Source organism: Ostrinia furnacalis, unplaced genomic scaffold, assembly GCF_004193835.3.
Source record: "Ostrinia furnacalis isolate ACB-3 unplaced genomic scaffold, ASM419383v2 OfSCF7245, whole genome shotgun sequence".
Lineage (NCBI taxonomy): Eukaryota > Metazoa > Arthropoda > Insecta > Lepidoptera > Crambidae > Ostrinia > Ostrinia furnacalis.
The window spans coordinates 5,166-23,707 of record NW_021137484.1 but is presented as its reverse complement, the minus strand read 5'-3'; the positions used below and the strand labels follow the sequence as shown (position 1 = coordinate 23,707).

Sequence of the window (18,542 nt, the reverse complement as noted above, 5' to 3'; positions counted from 1 at the left end):
TGTAAAATAGGGTAAGGAGCTAAAAATTAAACATTTATAAGCTAGATAGCTTTATGAAGAAAAGGGTTATACAATAATTAAGTACCTAAGTATGAACTAATCTCAAAATATATTTGCGTGGCTTCGAAGTTGAAAGAAAACACTGAAAATATAATTACTATCGTACAACCAAAATACGAAACTTTCAAATTATCGATCGATCCAAGAAGGCTTACACCCTGTATAAAATATATCGTCGTTATCACAGTATCAACCTGAAAACATATTATCCCCCAAATGTTAAGTGGCAGTGGCAAGTCGTTAAACAGATATATTACGATGACGATAAAACTTTTCAATTTTCCAGCGGGAATTTATGTTGATACCCAATTTATGGGGCCTAAGCTGGGGCAACTTCCAACCTTGATTGGGGAAGTCTCGTTATAGTGGTTTTCAAGATGGCGCTTTAAGTTTTATATTGGTTGCTTTTTGATTTTTAAGACAGATATTCTCACGTTAAGATTCTCACAATAAACTTTTTGTGACATATTTTACCTGAAACTAAAAATTTCAGGTATATTGAGGGTATTTGACGTAGGTATATCGATTAATTATATGTTGTCTTAAACATCACTTACAACATATACTAATATCTAATTTTAACGTGGTTTTCTTTTTTGTTACATTCTCCAAAAAGTTCGTGACAAGACTGACAAGTAACCAATAAGTTCGCAACACATCACTGTTACGATTGGAATAAGGTTGTGCTATCATTTTATGACCACTTTGAGTGTAACTAACTATTTGACGCTGACTGTACCTTTTATGTTTTCCCCTCACTATCGATTTCTAATCGTAATATCAATTTCTAATCCCTTCCGTCAATTTATTCCGTGGTTCGTCCACACCTAAACATACCTTTTTTCCTTTCCATTAACCGATGCACTTCATTCAATAAAACAAATCCAAAACGTAGCTAACTGTTACCAAAACCGCATTACGGGGAGCTTCAGCAAAATAAAACTGCACAAAAAAGCTTAGTAAAACCACAACCAGGCTTAGCTGCCAGTTTAGAACATTTTTGTGCAAAGCCTGTTGTAAAGTAAAACAGGGCACTTTAACGTTTTCCTTCCCGTATTTAACGGGTACACAATAGCCAGTTTGCCCTCTTTTATGTAGAGTTTGTAGGTAGCTCTATTATTAGCTGACTGGTGCACAACGAATACGAAAATACTAGTTTTAAAATATAAAGAAGTTTTATTTGAGCAGGTTGCACATGTTCCACATAGCTAACGTGACATAAGTAAAATGTTAATTAACAAAGTGTAAACCTAACGATAACTACAAGAAAAAATAAGTACTCAGTCTACACATAGGTACACGGTACACCCATTCAGTTGATTGAATTACTCCAAATGTGCCCCTTTAAACTTTGAATAATCAGCACTGCAATAATACAGTGCACTTTTTCGCCTTATTTGTTTCATGAAAGTTCAACATAGCATAGTAATAAGAATAACAGCATAAAATAGAAAGGTCCAATTAGTCGCTCACTCGGCCAACTTCCAGCTGGTAACCCGAGCGGATGAAACCAACCACCGCAAGATTTTTGTGTGAAATTCACTGAAATGCCAGATTGTAGGAAAAATCCTGTAACACGTCAGAAAACCTACTAGCCTACATAGCTAAGTATCTTTTCGTTCAAGAACACGTTAAGCATGACCATGTTTTCATGCAGTTTTAACATCACTACAAGTATTATAACAGCTTCCTTTAGATAGTAGAGTCCCTCATTACTAGGGTCATCATTATGCGGCTGAATGAAACACCCACGACTATTTGTATGACAAATTATTTTACACATTTTTACTTTCCTTACAATGTCTACCCAACTTAAATTTTGCCACGTTTTGCATAAAAGCGTATACAGCTGAAACTAACAAAACATTACAGGTTTCGCTTCACAGGGAACACTAGGATCGCTAATATTTTAGTACCTGTAGAATTTTACAACAAAGCACTCGTCCCGTGTAGAAAAAGGCACTTTATACGTACCGTGCAAAGTGCTGAATCCCTCGCACAATGGCCACTTGTATTTGTTTGGCGCGACGCGGTAGGCTCGAGCACCGCTCCTATTACGCATTCTCATTTTGTCTTTAGCTCCCCTCGGTTCTGAAAGGCTTTGTCAGCGGACTGTTTGCACTTGCTTCGTAACCGGCGTTCGTTATTTGAACATTTTTCTTTCGAATGTTTTGTTAATTTACTCCCGTATTCCACAAAGATAATGATTTCTTATCAGATTATTCATACTAGTCCTCATAGGACTCTGACAAGCTTATAGGTGGCCTTAACATGATATGCAGGAAAGCGCTGGATGCAGGCCGTTACCAACCGGTCATTATGGAAATTGGGGGCGGCCTATGTTCAGCACTGGATGTCCTATGACTGTGATGATGGTGAACATACCATCTGAAGAACAAAATATCTTTGGATAATGAAGATGAGTATCTATAATGCTAACACCAAAACAATATAAACCAACCATTAAAATAAAAACACACTTTATGTACTGTACAGTGTACAGTATAAATATTGTACACCTAGTGCACACACAAAAATATTTTATTTAGTACCCACAGCACAGCAGCAAACTCCAGTAAGACCAAACTTTATCAGGTACTTGTAAGCACTTATTTCTTTTCCCGAGCACGGCTTAACCAAAACCCGCATAACAGACTATCCTTTTTTAACTAAAACAAGCACAAAGAGTTAGTGGACGTACTCGCGTAATATCGGCCAGAGCAGGCCATTGTGCAGTAATGAATTGTGGATGTGTTGGGAGGTAGACATACGGGCCGGAATTTCTGATAAAGGAGTTAACTGGTATAAAACGATGGTTGTATGCAGGTTGCAACGCTCTTTTTCCAAATGGAGAAAATAAAAAGAGAAAAAGAAAATACAGGCTGGAATAAACTTGTGTGCCTAGAGATTTTTTCGTCAGAAGTTGTGTACACAAACAAACTCTAGCTAGCTAAGCTTTGCCTAATATTCGATTGGTAGAGTCGATGAATTTTGACGTGCTTTACAAAGCTCGGACTCATAAAGCTAGAACTCATAATATTTAAGCCGACCATCTAGTTAATTCCAGTTTGCAGTGTTTGAACTCAAACTACCTACCACTTTAAATGGATTCCAACTGAATTTAGGAGTATCGAATCCCTGATGACTGGGGTGACAACTCTATAGGCTAAAGAAAAGTGCTAAAGTCGATTCATTTGAACAATGGAAAATAAATACATGCATTTTTGGGCACGGTAGAGCCTCTAGAATGCGGAAAAACTAACGTCCTCCGCTGAGTAGGGCTGACATTATGTAAAGTAATAGACGTTTGCCACCAGGGTGCAGGGCGGGGAAGACAAAATGGGTATCTAATCTATCAGTATTGATAGCATATCTCCTGCAGCGGACGGGCACTCCCTCGTAAATAACGCGATTTCACACGTCCCGCCGAACACGCACCATACTTCATTGGTTTTGATACGCAAATGTAAACAAACATCCTGGGAAATCCGGTTTCAAGGTTTTTGTAGATATGTTTTGTAATTACGTCAAATCTGAAAGTTGTGTAACCTGCTGTAAACGCTTTCAGGAAAAGGCGTATAGTTTAGTAACAAAATGTTATCCTTTCAATTTATAACAAATATAGCTCAGCATGAGTATTAATACATTTTGCAGCCATGTGTTTTCTAGTTCGAAGGTACAATAGTTGTACCTAAAGGGGAATCATGTCGATAACTGATTTCAGCGCACACGACTAGAAGAATTGAGATAGATTTAAATAATGATATACAGAATTTACCACTTAACAAGTAAGATTGAACAAATTTAATACAGCACTTTTGAATCTAATGAGGAAAACGTCTCTTGATCTGACGTTAAATATGCAAAAAGTTCCATTAAAGTTGAGCGTTTTTTCCAGCCTACAGAACGAAGGGCCAGCTAAAAAAGGGCCAAGACAGCCGTCAGCGGCAGCCTGGCCCGCCACACCCTCTAGGGGTTAAGAAATGCATCATTTTTCACTACCCTTGACAAACCGAGCAACTTCAGAATTATTGTTTTCTGAATTCCAACGGTCAAGTCCGAGAAACTTTCGCGTGTTTTATTCCGTACATTTACATCCCATATTTTTTGGTTCATTCCTTTTACATACTTCCTACTTACTTACAGATTTGGAATTAAATAATTTAAAAACAAATCAGAATCCTTTACATTGAGCAAAATTGGTCAATCCGTTTTAATCTTTTCTCTTATTGAAGCCAAATTTTTGGCATCACAGTTTCGTAGTTTTTTCCAAATGCTTGAAAGCAAGAATCTAAGATTAATTAATTTTTACTAGTCTATTCTATTTGTGGATACTCGTAGAAAAATTAAAGGACCTTTCAAAGACATTTTTGTGTATGGATTCTATGGACACTGTCTGAGTAATTTTTGCTAGTGTCAAGTGCCACCGCCCCACAAATCCATAAATTATGACAAAAACATCTACATAAATAAAAACAGTTTGTGAACATTGTCTATCTATTCTCTCAATATACCTATTTGTTCAGAACGAGATCCAATAGCAATAAAACTTTCAGCAATCATATCTACTGTTGGCTATTTACAATCTTTTCTGTATTTCGTTCATATTGGTTTCATAGAGACTTTTGAAAGTGGCCTTTTCGTGGCATATGGTACGCTGGCGCAGATATCAAAACTCTAATAAAATTCTGTCCTTAGAAAAACATGATGTATGGGCATAATAAGATGTACTTACCTACTATATTAAATTTTAACCTGTATCTATAGACAAACTCGAGTTGGAGGTGTTTCAACTGTTTTGTACTCAAATTAAGTTCATAGCTAGCGATTATGAAATTGAATCTCGAACAATTTTTACAGTCGGTGCCTATGGGCTTTGGCAATCTTGCGAACCAATAAGGCTACTAAAATTGACTTTAAGCCTTATCCTAGTACCCGATGTACACACGACAGCACATCAGGTTACCCATTTTTGTTGCAAAATCGCCCCTATTACAACTGCACAAGAACCCACAGTGGTTACGTTGACGTGCCGTAGTCCGTACCTTTGATCGTTATAAGAATACGTGAAGATAGTTCAATCTATGTTTTAGTCAAAGATTTCAATTTCGTGTCAATTCTATTTTCATGGGCTATTCTTCAGACGATTTCACATCAACCTGACCACTTAGCATCTTATACAGCTGTGTAATAGATGACATATCAAAGCAAAAATGTTTAGTCCGACTGCACATACTATTATTTTTAAATACCTACCTTGGTATGAATTTTTTTCCTTTTTATTTACTTGAATAAAATTGAGTCAAAGCTATAGCTATAGCTCAAACTAAAGGCTGAAAATATTTAAGTCTTTTACATATTGCAGTAATGTGTGAAACAAAACACAAAAATGCTAGTGCAAGAGTTGACTTACCTGCAGATTAATTTTTACGACTCTATCGCGTGCCAGCACGGCTTGTAGAGGGCACAAAGAGTGTTGGTTATTGCCACATTATACTTCTTTCACTTCTTAACTATGTTATAATTTATCATCCGAATGATTTGAATAATAATTTGGATGATTTAGCGAAAGTTTATCGTAATTCGATCGACGATTTAATTTAGAAAATATAAAATTTGTATTTTGGGTATGACACAGCCAAACTAAACATTCAATGTGTAATTGTACAGAGCTAAAAGATATTGTTAATCAAATCGACTTGATTCGCCGTACCGAAAACAAAATCTATGAAATTGAGGTTCTCCAAAAAGTTTTTGTGGCACAAAGAATAAGTAAAATGTCATTTTCCAACACGAAATTACCTAAGAATATGTATGATGGGCGAACTTATTTATTTTATTTTATTTTATTTTATTTATTAGGACAACCAACAAGACAAACACGCATACATGAAATTACTATAACTAAAAGTGCTTAAAACTAAGTGCTGTCTTAATTAAAGGCTGCCACGGCATGCAATGTGGACAGTTACAAATAACTTATCTCTCTTAGGTTGTGGAACTACGACTTGTGTGATGAATGATGACTTAAAAGGAGAATGACAGAACGGATACAGGGAGAGGGAGTGATATGGAACCCTCAGTGTGCAAGGCGACCCATACTTGACAAGTTTTCTTTACATTGTCCTCGCGTGTAGAAAAATGGACCGGTAAGTAACGGACCGCACCATAAATTAGAAAAGTGTAGCTCAACCAATCACAAAACATGTGTAGGTATTTTTAGCTCGTTGTAGACGGTATTGATTTGATAAATAATCTAAAAGCACCACAATTACTGCTTGTACGTATCGATGGTGGAATAGGGCTAATCAATATCACGGTACACCAAGTACAATGGTTACACGGCCTCGAATTCGTGAACTATCAAATACATGGGTTCAGTTACTAAGGCTCGAGTGACCTGTGAGGGCAATCAAATATTTAAAAACTGGCTGTTGATTACTACGACTAGACTAACGATACACGTACTTTGTAATTCGATGATATTAATGGAAATAATAAATGACTGCTATGAAAAAAATACATTAGGTATAAGGGATTTATGTACTCTAACGCAAACGATGCTTGCTTAAGTGAAACAGCAAATCGAACGCACAGCGTTGGATAGAGTTCTTTGATCGATTCGTGTATCACCCTGTGCGTCCACGCGCACTGTGAGACCTCATAGTAATGTTTGTGAATATGGGCGTAAGTATCTACAGTACAATAAGTATTTAATGATATCAAGTTTGCAATGTATCTTAAAGAAAACTTATTCAGAATGTAAGGTACTATATTGGCACAGAACTCCTTAAACAATAAGATTGATCAATAAAGCTGCTCCCACATGCCAAGGAGCAGTCGGCTAATGTTGTCAGGCGCGAACCCGTTCCAACTGGCCTGCCTCGCGAAACTAGACCCTAATCCCGACACCGACCCCGCACAGGCTCGGCTGCACCCCCAATCCTCCCATTCCCTTTATTTTGAAAGGTAGAATAAACAATTTCCACAGGCTCGTACAGCGAACCGATCGATAAAGGTGAAACTAGCTCTAACTTATTTAACCTTTCTTCGACGCTTATCCCTCCGAGACAATAGTACGTTCTCTAGCACGGGATACGCGAAGTAAGGTCATTCAGGTATCGAGCGCGACTCACCATAGCCCCGGGTCCTCGCGCACGTTACATGGGCTCCAGCACACTGCACCACCGAGCCTGTCCGCTAGTTCGTGTTACAATTGATGCACCTTCTCGTGGGCACTCGGTCCTCAACTTGCGTAACATTTATATAACGGACACATACCGCCCGCGGACTGAAGCGCTCGGTCACAGGCGGGCTCGCGCACGGGAGCGGAGCCTTCGTCCTGCCATTTTGGTTTCGGGCTACACGGCGGTGGGCGGCGTTGCGGCCGCCGCCTTTTCTCGCGTTCACGTCACGGCACCGCGGTCCGAGTGGACTTTTGTGTGAAAATCGGGATGTCACAGCGGTCGCTACGTTCGGAGGGAAAATAAAAAAGTGTGAATCGGTCGGGCGGAGCGGTGGCCGGCTGCGATGGGCACATGCCGCTCGATAGTCGGGCGCGTGCGCCAGGCGGCCCGTGACGTCACGGCTCGCGCCGCCGCGCCGCGCCTCCGCCGCTCTCAATGGGACCGCCACCGGAGGCCACAGTCGCCACCGACACCCGTCTACGCCTTAATTATTTAACTATCACTCACTGGACCGACCCACACCCACTTACTAGCCCCGACATGCTCAATCAGTGTCAATACACCAGGACCCAGGCTTTTTGCAAGCGATAATGTTCTGATTTGGTTTGGGAAAGCAATGTAATTAGAGCTCTGATTTTAAATGTTCACTTTCCATGGCCGGATCATTGCGATTTAATTGCAGGCGAACATTTATATGCATATTAAGCGTTTACTCACGTCAATTTCATCCTCCTTCATGGAACGCGTGTCAATTTGTTTTGTTTCAGGCAGCAGAACGTTTTCAGCTGTCTCTACATTATTTTGAGCATAATTAATTGATTCTTTTTGATTTTCAATTGTTTTATCTTCTACTACTGCGTTATTATCTCTTGCTGTATGCAACTGCCTATCAGTATTTTCAATAAAAACATTTATTTTAATCTCTTCTTCACTTTCAGCAGAAGCCTCATTACCTTCCTTGCTGTTACGGTCCTTCAGTCTATCGCTCGGTTGTGTGTCCACCGTCTGCACATAAACATTCCTGACTGTTTTACTATTTCCGTCCGTAACGATCCAATTACTGGGAATTGTTTCTGCATCCGATAAACTGTCACTTTTACTTTTACAGAACATGCTCCATATCGAACTGCTGATTGCATTCAAACATTTGATTTCACTTTGTTTCAATTGAAACGTCATTGTGGATGTGAATAGATGACCATCCTTTTTGAGGGAGTCAAAACAAATGACGGGTGAATAAACGGGTTTAATTAATTCTAATCAATGATAAGCCACTTCATAAGTTTTGCGATAATTATGACGAAATAACTTATGGCTATTTGATTCTGTGAGAGTAGGTACCTATTTGTTTTTGGGACCAACATTAATTGTGGCAGTATCTACCTGTGGTTAAATTAAACACTCTCAATTTAGTGGTATATAATTAATGAACTTTATTTACAATACATGATTCTATATACAAAAATAAAGTTTTGGTTTGTTCATATTACAAAATCATATAAAAATATTATATTACTAACAATCGATAAGTATAATTAGACTAAAAACATGTAGGTGTGTAAATATTATTTTTCTAAAATTTCATTTAAAGTGGAAGGCAATGTGTTTAGAAAAACTATTGATAGTTTTTACAAAAAGCGATAGAAAAGTAGATTTTTAAAGATTATCTTACAAGCGTAGTTTCAAACAGTTTAGAACTAGTTCAGTCAGTTTTGGCTACCGATAAAATCTGGTAACTGTTTAATCACTTTCAAAATTTTGGAACACACTCATTTTTGTTACAATAGTGAAAATAAAGCTATACCAGCCACTTGAGAATTGAAAATCAATGAAGTTTCCCCTCGACATTAAAAACATTATGTCAACGTGAAAACTTTACTAAACTCATGCCTTTTACAGGCAGTATACCTACATAATAACCAAGCCAAGACCGAAAAGCCTGATGAACGAGTTTGGAATGAATTTAACAAATAAGGAATGAATTTAACAAATAAATGGATATGTTACATACATCCCTGTCATTAGCGAAAAAACCCTGACTACCGTATCTGCTAACTGGAAATACACAATTTACTAAATAAAGCATTAAATAAGTATAAAAACCACCACTCCTTCAATAACCAGATTGAAGACCTCACAATAGTGTACGAAATAAGCTTAAACTCTGGAAATATATAACTAAAACTATCATATACAAGATAAATATAAAATTACATTAAAACATTAAAATATCATGCCTCTATTCGCATAACTAACAAAAAATAACAAGTTATTACTATTCTTTAGAAAGGAAGAAAATAATATCTTTGATTGTAATATTCTAAAACAATAGATTTTTAATTCTAATTTTTCCAAGAAAAAGGTGTGCTTTAACATTTTTTATGAAAATATACCTCTTTATCATCACAGATACTTTGACAAAGACAAATCTTACAATAACTAATCTTACATTAAAACGTGACTAAGCTTAATTTAATAACAAAACTCTATGAGCATTTTTACTAAGTTTTATCCGATGAAACCTTACCCAGAGAAAACAGAATAGCATAGATATTTGGTTCTTCATAATAAAGATATTGCTCTAAAAACAAAAAGCAAATAAAAATAAGTAGTACATCTAAAAGTACGACTAAATACAAAATTCTTTATACAAACGTTGCTAGTAATCAGGTCCCTGGTGCATTATTGGACATGATTGCATCAGTCGATGTCCAGGCTTTTGAAGCTGCTGGTAAAACTGGCAAACATTCCTCTGCTTGGTTTCTTTATCCTTTTCTTTTCATCTGCTTTGAATATCTCAGTCTCTATCAACCAATCCCTGTAGTTTTCTTCCATGTTCTTTCTCTGCTCCTCGTGGAACTGCTTGACTGGTGGGAGGGGGCCGCCGTAGTCTTCGGGCAGGAGTTCCTTATCCACGACAGAAGCCGGGCCTTCGGAAGAAAAGTTGAGCAAATTGAGGAGATTTGAGTGGATGAGCGGCTTGACGAGGCACATTACTTGGTTGATGAAGGAGACCGTGTGAACGACATGGATTTTCTTAAGACGGCAAGGATGGGCGTTCTGAAAATAGAAATAAGATACTTGTTACAATAATTGTATAACGTAGGCAATGTTTAAAACGAACTGCGATAAAAATTTAATCAATATAAGATCAGTAAGACCATTCAGCATAAAAAGACGCTTGACGATGAAAAGATAAAAAGAAAATCCTTTATTCTGCTAACCTGAATATAATGCATGAAAGCTCTCAACGCTGGCAGCGTGACCCTGGTCAGATGGCCAAGGCTGCAGCCTTTCATGTCGAAGATGACGATGTACCCGTCGGACAGGCAGTCCTCGGACAGCTTGACGTCGTTGAACATGCAGAACACCCGGACGGCGTCCGCGAAGTTCAGCTTGCTGTAGTCGAATTCGGACAGCCGGTAGAGCAGCACGTGGTAACCTTCGGTGGTTTTGTTCGGGAGGGCGATCATGTTCCTGGAAATACAGTTAATTGTCTTTAGACGTGTGGTAATAATCCGCAGGTGTATTTATTTAATTAAAATGCAAGGGAAGTGTAGCTAATCTTTCTCCTTTATTAGAGAAAGAGATAAGTCAGAACAGAGGAGTCAGAACTCCTTCGGATTGAAATGTACTTGATGACGGTGTCTATGAGATAAGGCTGAGTTGCACCACCTAACTTTAACGCTAACTTTAACGATAACTGGTGCTTTTTGTATGGAGTTGACAGATTTTTTACGTTTGTTAAAGTGAAAGTAAGATGGAGCAACCCTGCCTAAGTCTTTCTTGATAGAGTAAATATGCATAGCATACAAGCATAGTATTTAGGTAGAGTTGTATAATTTTTTACCCTACGCAATATAAGGTAAGAATGTTATTTTAACCCTTTTTATCGAAAGACAAACATTCGCATAAATACACCGCTGAAAATAAAACGTTATCTTATGCTTTAAATGAAATATTGGCATGATACTACAGTTTCATACCAACAGGCCCCTTAATGAATGTATAGAGTGCATAATAGAGTGTCATCAAGAAAATTACTGCCTAGGCAAATTAATAGACAAGTGCTACCTAGCCATTTAGCGCCTACTTCGGCGGAATGCGGCCTTGTGATTTGCATTCAGTTGCAGTATGGAAGCACCGACCTATTTTTCAGTACACTAGTTCTAAAACGTGTAGTAACTTAAACCTTTTTTTAGTTTAAATTTTTCATACGTTATGTAGTGATTCTATAATTAAATCTTATAGGTATTTCTAAAATATCTTAAACGTTGGAGGTAGAGTTTTCATTCTTCATCAGCATTTTCATTACCCGACTGCGCCAGAAGGAGGGTTATTTAGTCATTATTGTTATTTTAATCTTTACTCCGACATAATGAAGGTCAAAGTTTGATTCAAACTCAAGATCTGTTCTATGATTTCATCATTATCATCATCATCATCATCATTTCAGCCACAGGGCGTCCACTGCTGAACACAGGCCTTCCCCAATGACTTCCACATCGCACAATTGGTAGCGGCCTGCATCCAGTGCCTTCCTGCTACCGTTCATTCCTATGATTTAATTGAAATTAAATTCAATCCAAGTATTGACTACAACAGTTTTAGGTTTCATTACAGACTTCATAATATCACGAGTAATTCTTTTTGCCCTTGCCTCTTTGCTTTACGAATAATGATTGTCTGCGCACAATTAGGGTTAAAGTCAATGTATGCAGCATCGTCATGTTTTTATTAAGCAATGCAAGTCCATTATTTGAGGAGCATTCGCGTCATGATGACACGAAAACGGAGGTCACAATTTCATTGTTATTTTCGTCAACTTTGTAGAACAATCACGAATCTTAAACAACATGCTACTAAAAGGTAAGTAAGCTTGTAGTCTTTTTAATAAAAGTACTGTATTTAATTTTGATTATAACTGTTTGAATAAAACTATTTACCAATAGATTAAACATAGTTTGTATTATGTTAATACACCTTATTTGATTACTTATAATAACTGCTTAATATTTAATTGCTTCCACCCATAAATTCCATAATTCTCTTTGTGAATAATAATGATTAGTTATTAACTAAGATATGCAATTAAGTTCAATGTCAGAAACGGAGGATATAACTTATTGTTACATAATTAAACACAATAACACAAACAGAGATTTTATTTTATTATGTGTTCCTCATAATTTAATAATTTTGAGAAACACATACTAAGTTGTTAATCTCCTTGTGATAATATTTATATCGTACTGAAACTATTTCCAAAAAAAAAAATTAAGGCACACAGACGGATAACTTGATTGCTTATTATTTTTTTCAAGTTGTCTCCTATAAGCATTTTTTCCTTTAAATATGGTCAACCAAAGCATTTTATGCTTTACATTTAATCACGACATTGCTCCGGGACATAGCTCTACGTGGAGCCTTGCCTTCGTTCCTGGTGGTGATTGCTTGAAAAGTAAAGCACGATTAAAGAAGAAGAATGATGAATTATGGAAACTCACGTGATATCCAGTATGGCTTTGTTCTTCGGCGACAGTGGATCCCGATTGCTGAACAGATCTGGGGTGTTTGCGCGCAGTGTGAAGTAGCACTCGATCGTGTCCTTCGTCTCTTTCACTTTGTAGTAGTTGGAGTGCAAGAACAACATCACGTACTCGTCGGAGATGTATGGCAGATGCGCCTGGCTCTTCATCCTGGAATCGAGAGAATCGAGATATTAATTAGTTAGCAAAGCTTTATTTACAATAAACAGATTTTTTTTAAAACTAACACAAACTTAACTCTAAACAATATACAAATATAAACTTATTTACTACTCAAAAATAACGGTGTGTGTGTGAGCCAAAGAGGCGAGGATGCTGGCTGCATTTCCTCGACATTAACTAATTAAAATATTTGTAACATAATAAAATCGCTTCGTATTTAAAATAAGACGTCAGGAGTTAGATATAATTATAGTACCATATAAGTACTAAACTCTACATATATTTTTTATTTCATCTGAAACTGTCTTCAGTTATGTACCAAGTGCATGTAACTCAGTAGGTGCATACGAAAAGTATTTATCTAAGTACATAATAGAGCTCTCATGGAATAAGATTTCGTAAATCATTTGCTAGATAGAGACAAAAAAGCCGTCAACGGATTAATTAAACCGTCACCAATTCAAAATGTTTATTGAATAACGTGAGTAATTTCTAAGAAAAGTGTCTGTGAATACTAAAACCGAATTCCCACGAGTTATAAATCGTTAGCAAACCGCGTAGTTTGCGTGGTGCAATTAGTTTTCTTTCGTCACCGACACGATTTTAGCGATTGCCCTTTCGTAACCTATGGTCCATAAAACGTAGGAAATTGTCAAAAGGCCTATTGCCTCAGTTCGTCAATTGTTACGAATACCATCCGGTGTGAATGCGTAGTACCTGCCTGACCAGACGAACGAGTTATTAGCACTAGCTTCAGTTCGCGGATTTGCCCTTTTTATTTCGATCATTCTTCAGAAATAATCGCTCATCCTAATCAAAATCAAAATGTATCTAATGATGACATAGGTATATCTTCACTAAATACGAGTAATTGCTCGTCTTTTTTTGCTTAAGTAGTCCTCAAAATTAAAGATGAACTTCGTAAGTTTAACGTGGAATGATCGTTATCTCTGTCGATAGTAGGCAGATTAATTACTGATAATCAACTGTCTACCTCTTCACACATAATTAGTAACTCACAGAGCTTCCACGCACGAGTAAGCCACACTCGCTTCATTGCTTAATATTATTTGTAGGTAATAAGCACCATGCCTCCCCCATTTGGAAAACCTATATAAAATTGCACTGTAGTGTAGGTAACATTTGCATTTTTTATTTTTTGCGTAGCTACACATTATTTAGCAGATGCAGTGCTTTTCTTTAAGTGATGGGGCACTTATACATGTAATTTTGGTTATGTATTTTAAATTTTAATAGTGTACTTATTGTTGAAAAGCCAAAATAAATAAATAAATAAATAAACCTTGGGGGAGGCCTTTATCCAATATTGGACGTCATTTGGCTGAAACGAACGAACAATGTACCATGCCTACAATCCTATTTCGATCTAATCCATAAGAAAATCTGCTTAAGTTTAAAAAAGGACAACACGAGTTTCAAGCCTAATTAATACAAAGTGGTGGGCACTTGTTTTTTGCCAACCAACACAGGTTTCAGTTATATTTTAACTTCTGGCTCGAATTCAAGCAGCCCTTAATGAAAATACGCTATTATGGTTTTTGGCAAACTTAGCGGGGCATGAGAACCGCTGAGCTAAATGAGAGTATTGTCCTAGTTTCGGCTCAGCATGTTTTATCTACCGTCGGGGTACTTTGCTTAAAGAACTCTTTCCTTTGTGAGCGTTTTTATATTTAAAATATCGTAATAAAGGCATGAATGTTCGATTGGATAAGAGAGAAACAGTTTTTCAAGTATATTAAATTCATTTGTGTAATTTTTATTGGTTACCTATGCTTGAATTTCAAGTTTTATGTGATTTAGAAACAATTTGCTACAATTTTATCATTTACTTTTAGAGTTTGCACAGAAGGAAAGTATCGTTAAATTTTTCGCATCAGAAGGACGAAAGCAAACGCAACCACGAAAAAATGGTGTCACGATAGAAATTATGAATCGGCACAGTTACCCGTTTCACGCGCGGACGCACCCGTACGAAATGCGAGTAACGCAAGCGCAGTGCATATTGCGTGCCATTGTGCCCTTTGGGCAATTGCCGCATTTCTGCTAATAAACAAGTGTCATATTGTGAACAACTAAATACCTACTTGATAACTCTAGTAACAACATTTAATATGAGACACAATAAGCGCACAAGCGACCGATTTTTCCTTTTCCTAAGCACGTCTTTCGTACGGGAAGAACAGATTGATTAAAATACATAAGTGTTTGGCAGTTGGAAGGTAAAAGTAGCCAATTCATCTAAGGTAGAGGATTCTGTGTGAAGCTCGCTTTCAACTTTGGCATATTAATGATCATCACTTCAATCAGAAGAGATGTAGGTTAAGATCTTCCCCGTTGAGGTAGAGTGTGCTGGAATCTTTCGTTTTGAAAATACGTGATCAGAAAAGAACGTCATAAAAACATTGGCTGCTTTTGACGGGTGAAATTAAAAAATCTTTCTTCATCTTATTCGTTTCGCTCTTGGCAGTGCGGTCGTGGTCACGTTGAGGCGTTGTTCACATGGTTGTAGAGGTGGAAACAACTCTCCGCACTATCTCCCGCCATCCTTCTCTGTTAGCAGACTGTCTGGTGCAGTCACATACGCCGTCTTTACTCTTCGCCGTCATAAAATCTGTACTTTCACTGTTACTAATAATCCTTTTATGGGAAGGTATACTCGTATATGTCATCTAAAATACAAATTATGTAGATTTAAGTACATTATCCTATGTAAAAAATTCACAATATAATCGCACATTGCACAAACGATAACGTTACATATTACATTATTCTAGCTTACAATCATTTATTTATTTACTACACTGACCTGGGAGCGTCCGTCAATGGAATTCCGAACTATGTGTTCACTTTCACCGAACACTGTGTGACGTGACCAAGCGTTTAACACCGCACAGGCTAAATCTAATAGGGTTATATCAATGAAAACTATAATTTAAGAGCTTGTTTTGTAAGTACAAAATTGTCTATTAATAAAACACAGGTTACGTCACAGCAATTAGCATCTAAATAATATACTGAAATGAATTTGAAAGTTAAACATCTTGAAGAATGAATTTATAACTACGTATTTACGATTAAGGAGCCTTTATTACTCCAAGTTGGTCATTCAGACTTTATGTCCATTTTTTGTGAGCGTCTTTTGGTTAAAGTCAATTATGTATTATTATTATAAACGATTACCCTTGCGTCTTTTGCGTGAATGTCAAAAAGGTAATAAATACTTAATCCACATATTATGCATAAGGCATAAAATTGAGCATAAGTATTAGGTATATTTGGCATAGAAACATAAGAAAAGCTAAAGGGCAAACGTAGAGATTATGAGGAACAGATAACAATGTTCACCCCGCGCGTGGGGTCACTCTAGTCAATTACATAACCCGTGAGGCGGAAGGCTACCTAGTCCCATAGTGATTTCTAGGAAAAGCGTCGGTCCATAATAGCATTGTATGAGAGCCGTAAATGCACTCAATGTCGAAGGGTACTCCGATGTGTTTGTGTACTTTCACTTGTTTATCTGTGATGTTTATGTTTTGATAACAGTTAATAACTAAATTAAAGTTTGAATTAAATGGACTGATGAAAATGCATTTATTGGCTTCAAGAGAACTACAGAATGAACAGAAGAGCTAAGCTCACCACGCTTTATGTATGTAGATCCGAGGACAAAGTTGCAGGTGTGGCCTAAAATATACGCGTATGGGGAACCAATCAGTGAATAAGCCACCTGGTAGGGAAAATTGAAATAAAAATAAACTAAAGGGGTTCCTTGTCAGGACTGCGGAATCCTAAAAATGACTATTCTCTGAAGTTCACCAAATATTTATCCCATCGTATATTCAGACAATGATGGCTATCGTTTTAATACATAACAGCAGTGGCGGATTTACAGATTTGCCGCCCGTGTGCTTTGTTATTGGATCTCATTTGACTTTTATGTTTTGAAATCAAGTAAACGCCCTCTGAAATCTGCCGCCCCTAGGCCGCTGCAGCAGGAATGACTAGAATATTAGATTAGTGAGTGCAAATGCAATAGTCCTCCTACCACTTCAGCGACAACTAGGTGAAGTCTCAAGCGAATGACAGGACCTTAGTCTACAATGGTGCCAACTGGTGAACGCAAATTCGATAGCCCTTACTGAATCTGACATAGTGATCTATCAACGCACAGCTCAAACCAACTGAAACTCCACCCCTAAGGGGGTAAAACGGGATCCACGCGTACGAAGTCGCGGACGGCTGCTAGTGAACAATATAATTACAATTAAAATAGTAAGACACATTATGTACTCATGGCTTGACGTTACGGCTGCGATGCTGACTGCCGAGTCAGCTTGTGACCACTCATTAATAAACCCGTTAAGACCCGTGTCTTACTATTTTAATTGAAATGGAACGCGAAAGTTTAAATCTTACAATATAATTACAATTACCATTCTCTAATCTGCTGGATCTCATCCTCGTGCCCGTCGGGCAGCGGCTTGAGCCCGCGCATGAACGGGTGCGTGTACTTGGTCGCCGACATCCTCCGCGCCCGGCCAGCTGCAAGGGAGAAAACAGAGAATTATCACCTGAATACATGTTTGGTAAACAATTATATTGCACTGAGCCTCTTGATGGACACATTGTGCATTATCATTATTATCGTTTCAGCCATAGGACGATCACTACTACTGAACATAGGCCTCTCCCAATGACTTCCACAATGACCGATTGGCAGCGGCCAGCGGCCTGCATCCAGCGCCTTCCCTCTACCTTTATTAGTCGGTACTTTGTGCATAATTTGTGGTTAGTTCTCCTACTTCAGCCAACCCAGATCACCCTAAAAAGCGAGCAGTCTAGGTCGCTGCAGGCTTCTATTGGCAGATAATGACAAATTTGTTGCGTCGCTTCTACTCAGCACTGGCCAAACGTTGGTTTACGCGAAGTAACATAGCTTTTTAAGAAGAAAACCTAGAAGGGACATTATGATAATTTGGTGAAATTATGAGTGAAAAAGTCATACAAGTGACTACACCATATAGTAATAAGTAGATACCTACCTATTTCAAACATACACTTATTGGCTCTACATAATAATGCATGCGGAAGACATCTTCCAACAAGTGCTTATGTACAGTAAGTATAATGTCGTATAATCATTTTACTTATACATTATGTAAATTATATCTCTAATCTCTAATCATTTACGTGCTAGAAGCCTACAGCTTGTGAAATTGATATTATCTATTATGAACATCGTTACGGTCGATTGTGCGGGAAAAATTAATACCATAGTAATCTTGGTGTCTTCTTGAGACGAGATCACATACCATACAGGAAATATTGCTGTCATTGTAGCTATTCACTTAGAAAATCCATACTTAATGATCGTACATATAAGGCTGCAGCTACATTGTGATAACTTAGCAGACACAATGTAAAGCAATAAGAGGCAAGTAAGATCTTTCTCCCCAACTTAAACCATCTGGCTAGCGTGGGGAGTGTAGGCCAAATCCTCCATTTGCCTCTAGCAAATTGGAGAGGGTCATACTCCTGCAGTGGAGACCAATAAATGACTGAT

The 18,542-nt window shown here is 37.6% G+C and overlaps 2 protein-coding genes across 2 annotated transcripts in view; both read right to left on the bottom strand.

Moving 5' to 3' along the window:
- Rbp (RIMS binding protein) overlaps positions 1-7,578 on the bottom strand; it is a 38,246-nt gene extending 30,668 nt beyond the window's left edge. The window contains exon 1 of the mRNA XM_028319554.1: positions 7,197-7,578. Within this exon, the coding sequence (XP_028175355.1) occupies positions 7,197-7,199 (3 nt within the window). The 5' untranslated portion in view covers positions 7,200-7,578. The remainder of the gene's footprint in view (positions 1-7,196) is intronic.
- Positions 7,579-8,952: 1,374 nt separating this feature from the next.
- On the bottom strand, positions 8,953-17,515 carry LOC114363747 (clavesin-1). Its single transcript, XM_028319564.1, has 4 exons — positions 17,413-17,515; positions 12,755-12,946; positions 10,472-10,724; positions 8,953-10,307 (listed from the first exon to the last, which is right to left on the bottom strand). The coding sequence occupies exons 1-4, from the start codon at positions 17,502-17,504 to the stop codon at positions 9,948-9,950; spliced, it is 897 nt and encodes a 298-aa protein (XP_028175365.1). The 5' UTR covers positions 17,505-17,515; the 3' UTR covers positions 8,953-9,947.
- Positions 17,516-18,542: the final 1,027 nt, after the last annotated feature.